Genomic DNA, 9,245 nt, shown 5'->3' with positions numbered 1-9,245 from the left:
ATCCATGCTCCATGGTAAGCTCTCTTAATGTAAAATAAAGAAAAAACAGTCGTTTGTCCGCCATACCACTCTTGCAAAGGGCCACATGGCGGACAAATCTTTGTAGAGTGAAAGACGGGTACTTTCAACTCGAGTAAGAGTGAAGCTCGTTCCAATTTTACTCAAAAAGAGTGACACAGGTTGACTTTCACTCTCAAAAGAGCGAAACTGACACCACTCGGACAAGAGAGTGACATTTCTACTCGTTTACATTAAGAGAGTGCCAGTGTGGAGGAGACCCCACCCCAAACGGCGACTTGTGTAGACGTCTAGTCCGTGATAGCGCCCTCTATCTTTTGAATAATTGTCCTCAGTTGATATATCTCAAGCTACTAACGGGGGTGGGGCCACCACAAAATCCCACATGACACAGAATTCATGTAGGGCATTATGGTTGGTGTCGAAGTACAATGCCATGCACACCATTTCATCGACTGTCGTACATAACGGTATGTCGAACATAATGGTCCATACGTTTAAAACCTGAAGGGCACACCTTTTCTTTTTGTTTGTGTTCATTTAATTATTTAACTAACTTAGTTTGTTTGATGTTGGTAGACATCCTATATTAATCATTGTACAAGTTGTCACCAAAAAATATACATTTTAAATTTCGAGTTATTATTTTCATTTCTATTTAAACCTCGATTTCTTCTAAAGTTTTCCCGAGTACAAACACGGTTAAAATGTATTTGTATAATGGAATATTAAACCTGAACAATATTTCAGATAGAACTATATATAATTCATACCTTTTAAAAATCACACCACGGATTGTTCCATCTTTGGCTATTCCGGAATTATGATGTTTCAACTGAACTCCTGTTACAATTTTTTGTACTGTTTAGGCTAACTATACATGTTACTCTTTACTTTAAGTTTTTTCTGAGACATTTAATTCTGCATGAAATTCGATTGATCTGCATTGACTTCGAAAGGTTAAAGGAGCCCGTTGCCTTAAATCATCGAGTTGGTCCTTGAAAAGCGTTTGTGTTAAACCGTTTGTTATAAAATGCATATGGGTACTGGGTAGAAAGATGTTGTAAAAGTAGAATACAATGATCCACACAAACATGCCTCGAAATTGCACGGTTTTCCTTTTACCTCGGCCATTTATAGGAGTCAAACTTTTGACTCCCATAAATGGCCAATCGTGTTAGTTCGCAAAGTAAAAGAAAAACCACGCATAATTTCGAGGCAAATTTGTGTGGATCATTGCATTCTACTTTTAAAACATCTTTCCAACCATATTCATTTTATAAAAAACGGTTACAAACGCTTTTTATGGACCACCTCGTCCGATCCAAGGCAACGTAGTCTTTTAAAACTCTAGCTACGCGTGCTAGCTAACTATTATGTCTTTAACTCTAATTTAAAAATAATACCGAGTTCTTATTATCGCTTTATCACATCTGTTTGGCATATGAAGCGCTCAGTATGTTTCAATGCCAGGTATGTGGAGCTACATTTTTGAAGTATGAGACCTAGGGTGGATTTCACAAAGAGTTTAGGACTAGTCTTATCTCGAGTTAGGACCACTTACTCGTCCTAACATAGGACTATCCATGCAATTTGTATATCTCCTAGGACTAGTCCTAAGTTAGGACTAGTCCTAACTCTTTGTGAAATCGACCCTCCTTTATAGTACCAGTGACTTTTTGGAGCAAGGGTGGACACACAATAGCGAGGTTTCTTGTCCGTTACGCGAGAAAAAAACGGGAACGTCAGAAAATGATGTTGTTTCTGGGTGACGTCACCACTTTGGGCTTATTGCATGCTCACGTATGACGTCTGCGCGCACGTTCGTACCTCTGACGTGCAAAATGGTAACCTCACGTATGCTAAAAACGTGAGATTTTAACGACACAGTTTTCTGACGTTCACGTTCCATTCACGTTCACGTTCACGTTCATGCGGAACGTGCAGCTAAAAATCACCCTAATGAGTACACTGTTTGGTTGGGGTGTAAAGATTCCCGAACCTGTATGTAGTGTCGTTGTAACGTGTCAACCATACCAAACAGCTTATGAATGGTTTACAAGGTGCTGTGGCGCAATATGCAACCAATCAAAACAGAAGCACACGGGCGAACCCCTTCTCGTTACGATGCGTTCTTTTATGTGCGTTATACACAACACACGGGACCAACAGCTTTACGTCCCAGGCTAAGGATGCAGTAACAAGTCTCTTGCATGCTTAAGGACACAAGTGTCACGACTGGGACTTGAACCCACATTCTGCTAATTAGAAACACAAATGGCTTGAGTCTGGTGTTCTTATCCTTACTCGGGCACGCCACGCGTTGTGGTCTATTTGAAAATGTGAAAAAGACCGTTTCTAAAGTGTACTGCTAATTAAACGATGATGCCTTTTTCTAATTCTCATGTTTTTAAAAGTGAAAAGTGTTGTGAATTAATTGTAAATAACAGTCTCTGAAGTGAAACTCTAACTACATTGACCTAAACTACATTTTTAACTCTAAGGGGTTTGAAAAAAAGTTTGCATTATACAATGGGAGACTTTGGAACGCTAGGTGGCAGCAGACTTACCGGGTAAATTCCCATTTTGTACTTAGTTCAGAGCATGCGCACATTAGTGAGAACAATGGATCTTATCTGGTAAGTCTGCTGCCACCAAACGTCCCAAAAATTCCGCATTGAACCGCTTCACAGTGAATGGTGAGAACACCTGGATTCATCTAACTAAAACGGATCCCGGATCCCTCCTCTTTTACGGATGTTAAGGACCCACGGGAACCGGAACCCTGGAGCCAAATCTGACCTAAAAAAGTTGCTCGTCCGGTCAGGTGCCATATATATACATTACATCACAAATCGACTCTCCTGACTTTCATTTCGATAGGGAAGTACATTCTTTTAATTACCTACTACACTACAAGCTGCTCTGCGGAATCTAATTAATAATGGCCGTGTGTAAAGAAACTTCGTATTTAGTTGAGTATTTTTTTGGCATGTCCGGCAAGACACTCTCAATTACCAAACATTAAATAATCGACTTTCATGACTCTCATTTCTAGAATGACGCATATTCTTTAAATTACCTGTAGCCTAAATTAAATAAGTAGAATTTGAAACTTTGCATGGTGGAATGATAACAGAGAGAGGTATGCAGTTACACCATGTGAATATCTCTTTTGAGTAGTGTCTTGCTCTGATCTTCTCCTGAAGACCATCAGAGCATACTGATCGAAACGTTGAATCGTTAACCTACGGTTATTTTCAGAACCAACACTACTCAAAAAGAGATATTCACTTGGTGTTATCGCAAACCTCTCGCAGCTGCACAATAAAGTTGCTCTACGAAATCAAAATGGAATGTTCCGAGCGTTTACAGTAAGTTGATTATAGTTAAACTATTAGTTTGCACCCCCGGCAAGACAATCAAAATGTCAAACATTAAGTAACAAACAAAGATTTCCTGGCTCTCATTTTTAAATTAAGCAAATTATTTTAATTAGTTACCTGGGGTCGATTTCACTCTAGGACTAGTCCTATGAGTTATGAAAAACTTAAAACTAGTCCATAAAAGTTAAGACGAGTAACTCGTCTTAACTCGAGAAAAGACTAGCCTTAACCCCTGATACATTTCTGGTGCTCTGCCAAAACGAAAAGGTACACGAACATGTCGTTGCATCTCAGTTATTAACAATAAAGTTCGTTTTAAACCTACCTAATAATTCAGTAATTTAAACACACGAGAAACATTAATCTTGAAGTCTGTCATACCCGTACCGGATCGACCTTATGATCAGAAACAGAACTGACAGAATCAGTGAGATCAGAGAGACCACGAAGAAGGATTTGACGGCACCCAGAGCGTCGATGACCACCCCGCCCAAGATGCTCCCCATGCCGAAGCCGACGGCGTAGTAGGCGAGGAGGAACGATCCCTGTAGTGAGCACGAGTAGGAGATGAGAGTTTCGTCAGCAAAGATGGCGCCCAATGTGTACTCGACTATAGCAGCACTCATACCTAAAGACAGAAGCAAAAGATTCATCAATTGTATGTAAAGGTTTCGTTATTTTGATGGCACAAAATTGCTCATAATATCATGAAAGTTTCATTTTAAAGACGGCGCTCAATGTGTACTCGACTATAGCAGCACTCATACCTAAAGACAGAAGCAAAAGATATATCAATTGTATGTAAAGGTTTCGTTATTTTGATGGCACAAAATTGCTCATAATATCATGAAAGTTTCATTTTAAAGACGGCGCTCAATGTGTACTCGACTATAGCAGCACTCATACCTAATAGACAGAAGCAAACGATGTTAAGTATTACAAAACTTGCTCATAGAAAAGTTTAAAGTGAACTGTCAAAGATGGCGCCACATGTGCACTCCAATATAGCAGCATTCATATTATACCTATAGACAGAAGCAAAATATATATCACTTTGTACATAAAAGCTTTCATTGTTTTGATGGTACAAAACTTGCTCGTCTGAAGTGAAGACATAATCTATCCCTACCACCCCAAAAAGAAATCACCCAATCCCAAAACATCAATTCATAAACACTCCAACAGACAGTCAGTCAGTCAGTCAGTTGAGCGAGAGGGTGTCTTTAGCCGACGCCTTCACGGGAACTCTAATGGTCGTCTTCCTCGCATCCCGGTCCAGCATCAGCGTCATAAAAGCTCAGCCAGATAAACCAAAAAGCCAGCCTCTGCCTTTTCACCAGATTATCAAGGTAAAATTGTGCCACAAGTGTGTCCGATCAGCCGTCGATTTCACAAAGAGTTAGGACTCGTCTTATCTCGAGTTAGGAAGAGTAACTCGTCTTAACTTGGGATTAACCTTAAGGTCTGCATGCTACAGTGCAGGACTGGGACTCGTCCTAAGTCCTAAGATTAGTCTTAAGTTAGGAAGAGTTTTGTGAAATCGACGGCTGGTTTCTTTATTATGGTGTTTGAGCGTGAAACCAGACTTTCTACTTCTTCTCATCCATACACTTTTGCTTTGCTGAGATGTATAAAACAAAGACCCGTTCAAACAGCTTTATTTCACGTATACTGCATCTCTTTGGAACTCCTTGCCTGGTGCATATTTCCCTTCATCATACAATCTAGACTGTTTTAAAAAGGAATATAATTTCATACTTTAAGCTCCCCCGAGTTGTTTCATCTTAAATATTTGTTGTTTGTAACCCCTTACAAAGATAGGCTTTTAAAGGCAGTGGACACTATTGGTAATTACTCAAAATAATTATCATCATAAAACCTCACTTGGTAACGAGTAATGGGGAGAGGTTGATAGTATAAAACATTGTGAGAAACGGCTCCCTCTGAAGTGACGTAGTTTTAGAGAAAGAAGTAATTTTCCACGAATTTGATTTCGAGACCTCAAGTTTAGTATTTGAAATCAAGCATCTGAAAGCACACAACTTTGTGTGACAAGGGTGTTTTTTTCTTTCATAGTTATCTCGCAACTCCGACGACCAATCAAGCTCAAATTTTCACAGGTTTGTTATCTTATGCATATGTTGAGATACACCAAGTGAGAAGACAGGTCTTTGACAATTACCAATAGTGGTCCAGTGTATTTAAGCATATTTGGTAACAAGCTTGCATTACAAAGTTTAATACAACAAACCCCACCAGCACCAGCAAAACAACAAACTCCAGAAAAATGCTTGAACGCACGTACAATCATAATGTGGTAAACTAGAAAAAGACCATAGGATTTGAGGCATTGCATGGTGAGGTATCAATGTATATTTGGTTTGCGGTAACACCATGTGTGTATCTACTTGCCAGTTAGAGTTGTTCTTAGAGAACTGTCTTGCTTTATTCTACTGCCCCAGAGTAGATAATCGGAGGTTCGGGAGACTTCTCAAGTTCTCAGTCCCTGACGATGACTAGAGCAAGCTAGTCGAAACCTTGAGACCAATTCAGAACTGACTCCGCGGCAGTACAGTTAATTACGATCCTATAAGCTAAAGTAGTAGTCCAGTCTATTTTCTATACCATCCGCTCTGGTAAAAGTTAAAAAGCAGGACAGTTCTTTTCAGAACTGAGAAGTCTCCCGAACCTCCGATTATCTACTCCGCGGCAGTAGAATAAAGCAAGACAGTTCCCTAAGAACAACTCTACCTGGCAAGTAGATACACACATGGTGTTACCGCAAACCAAATATACATAGAAAAAAATACCATTATGAAAGCCTCGCCTTATAATGAGCAAGTCAAGAGCCTTTGTCAATTTTGATACTCAAGAAAAAAAAATTGGGGAAAAAATAGGAAATTGTCTTTGAGTGAGAATGATAGTCCCCCTGCTGTTCAAATACGTACTTCGTGATCCTGTATGGGATGCGCTTTGCGACTAATAGAGCGCACGGCATACAGTGCAAATAGCCTCAACTCAGGCAAGCAGGGAATGTTACCAGTTGGTAAACATGGTTGACTTTGAGTGGTTGACATCAGTCACTTTGAACGTGTGGTTGTGTGTGTTTGTATTACTCAGATTGGTCCACTCGGCACAATGCACTATATAAGCTACAATCAACCCCCATCGTGATTAGGTGAAGAAGAACAAAATTACAAAATCCACTTACTTCTGAAGACATGAAAAAAACACGAATATTTTTGTTTTTATTACCGTATTCAAGAAATTGTAAAACATCTTTAATTCTAATTATGTAGAAATGACTTCTTTATGAGTGATGGTACAATACAAAATAATAATAAAATAGGCAATGTGTTATTTCACTGTATCGCGTACGATAAAATCACAGTGAAATGAAGACAACAAACTCAAGATGGTTTTTGAATGTAACATACTTCAAAATAACGTACATTTAAACCATAGCCACCATAAAGACCTAAGACAGTTCCGCTATTCCTATTGGTGGAGAGCGCGTCACGTGGGTGTGTATAAACCTTTGTTTATGACCAGTAAAAAGTGTTGAAACGTGGGCATGACACGCGAGCTTGCACCTGTGGTGCTTATAAGAAAGTTTCTTCATTCCTATTGGTCGAGAGCAACAGCCGGGACAGTTGTGTCACATCAATAGTGTAATTACCAATAGTGTCCACAACCTTTAAACTAAAAATATCCTGCTCACCTTTGAAACATTCCGGTATAACAAGCCACCATGGGTTGACGAAGATGCCATAGAGGAAGAAACGTATGACCACGAGAAGGAGGCAAGACAGCATCAGAGTGTGATGGGAGACGAAGCGGCTTATCTGCGGCAGGGCGAAGTAGGTGATGGTCTCAGCTCCCAGGGCTGTCAGTCCGGCCACACCCATGATGACGTGAGATCCGCCTTAAATAAGAAAACAATAACAAAAAAAATTTGCATGTCAATAAATATCAACCTCTCTTTTATTTCCATACTATTTTATAAAAATGAGGGACATACTACTGTATGGAAGCCTTAAAGGGTCACTGAGAAAAAGAAGAAGTCATGGGTCATACACAGGATGAACATGCATACGGAAGCCTTAAGGGGCCATTGATGAAAAGAAGAATTGTCATGGGTCATACACAGGATGAAAATAATAAAAAATCAAGTTAATGAATTGTTGATCAAAATAATAATAGGAAGAAAGATCTTGTTAGGAACAGGTCTTTCAAAAACTGATCTTTTATTAAGCAAATTACGGTTTGCTTTAAAGCCATTAGACCCTTTCGGTAAACAGTGTTGTCCAAGGCCCACACTTTGTGTACCACAACTTCTATATCAAATAACAAACCTGTGAAAATTTAGGCTCAATCGGTCATCGGAGCCGGGAGAAAATAACGGGGAAAACCCACCCTTGTTTCCGCACGTTTCGCCGTGTCGTGACAAGTGTTTAAAATAAATCCGTAATTCTCGACAACGAGAATTGATCATTGTTTTAATGTTTTCTCGAAAAGTAAAGCATTTCACGGATTAATATGTCAAGAGAAGTCTTTCACTATTACCTTCTGTAAGCCCTGTAAGTTATTTGTAAATCTGTGAACTCTTTTTTTTTTTTGTTCTGTGTCGAAAGTGTATAATGGCTTTAAAGCCAGAGTACACTACGACGGGATTTTATTCGGAATTAAAAAAGCAGATACCCAAATCGTACGCTTCTCATCAACCCCCTTAGGAATAGGTGTCATTCAAAAAGCACTTAATCCAATTTGTGATCATATCATGAAGTGGAAAAATGAGGATAAAAGTTGTAAAACAAAAGTCTACACTGAAGAGATTTTATCTGTGGGCGGTTAAGACAGAATGCAACATGACAGCTCCATTGGAGCGATGTGGGGGAACCGTGGGCCGATTATGGACATTTTTAGATAACTTTAAAGGCACTGGACACTGTTTGAAATTGTCACAGACCAGTCTTCCCACTTGCTGTATCTCAACATATGCATAAAATAACACACCTGTGAAAATTTGAGCTCAATCGGTCATCGAAGTTGCGAGATATTAATGGACGAAAAAACACCCTTGTCACGCGAAGCTGTGTACTTTTAGATGATTGATTTGGAAACCTCAAATTCTAAATCAGAGGTCTCGAAATCAAATTCCTGGAAAATTACTTCTTTCACGAAAACTACGATACTTCAGAGGGAGCTGTTTCTCACCATGTTTTATACTATTAATCTCTCGATCCCATTGCTCGTAATCAAGAAAGGTTTTATGCAGATAATTACTTTGAATAATAACCAATAGTGCCCACTGCCTTTAAAGATGCTATGTCAGATTTTTGGCCGATTTGACCCAAAAATATCTAAAATATTCAATATGTATTTCGATAGGGGTCGAAAAAGTTACAAGCTTTCATTTGAGCCATTGCTCGAAAAAGTCCGCCAATTATTAGTAGCAGTGAAATAAAGTGCTCAAAATTAGTTTTTGTTTGGATCCTGACAACATAATATCACGTGACCAATTCTTATGTGTTTTATAAGAAACGTTTTAAATTTGCTGCATGGTTCCTGACCATTAAAAGTAGAAGTTTAACTTTTTTTCGTTAGAGCAGGTGATACTCTTTGAAATACCATTCACTCAAAAAAATCTATTTTTTAATGTTTGGGGCAAAAAATCCGACATAGCATCTTTAAGAGTGTTCGCATCACTGTAAGGCCTATAGTTGTTTTAATGTGAGTACGTTTTTGTGTACCACAATTGCCGCATCGTGTACATTCTTCTAGGCGTTGTTATCAACTAAAAGCATACTTGGGTGAAAGACGATAATGGAACTAAGACAA

At 39.0% G+C, this 9,245-nt stretch overlaps 1 protein-coding gene across 3 annotated transcripts in view; it reads right to left on the bottom strand.

The window, feature by feature from the left end:
- Positions 1–1,386: 1,386 nt before the first annotated feature.
- Positions 1,387–9,245, bottom strand: part of LOC139948874 (major facilitator superfamily domain-containing protein 6-like) — a 53,095-nt gene continuing 45,236 nt past the window's right edge. For all 3 annotated transcript variants that reach the window (XM_071947229.1, XM_071947230.1, XM_071947231.1), the window contains 2 exons: positions 7,126–7,329; positions 1,387–4,032 (listed from right to left, as the gene is read on the bottom strand). In XM_071947229.1, the coding sequence (XP_071803330.1) occupies positions 3,764–4,032; positions 7,126–7,329 (473 nt within the window). In that variant the 3' untranslated portion in view covers positions 1,387–3,763. The remainder of the gene's footprint in view (positions 4,033–7,125; positions 7,330–9,245) is intronic.

The sequence above is a fragment of the Asterias amurensis genome, chromosome 16 (genome assembly GCF_032118995.1).
Source record: "Asterias amurensis chromosome 16, ASM3211899v1".
Taxonomy (NCBI): Eukaryota; Metazoa; Echinodermata; class Asteroidea; order Forcipulatida; family Asteriidae; genus Asterias; species Asterias amurensis.
The sequence above is the reverse complement of the archived record's forward strand: the minus strand, read 5'-3'. Positions and strand labels throughout refer to the sequence as shown.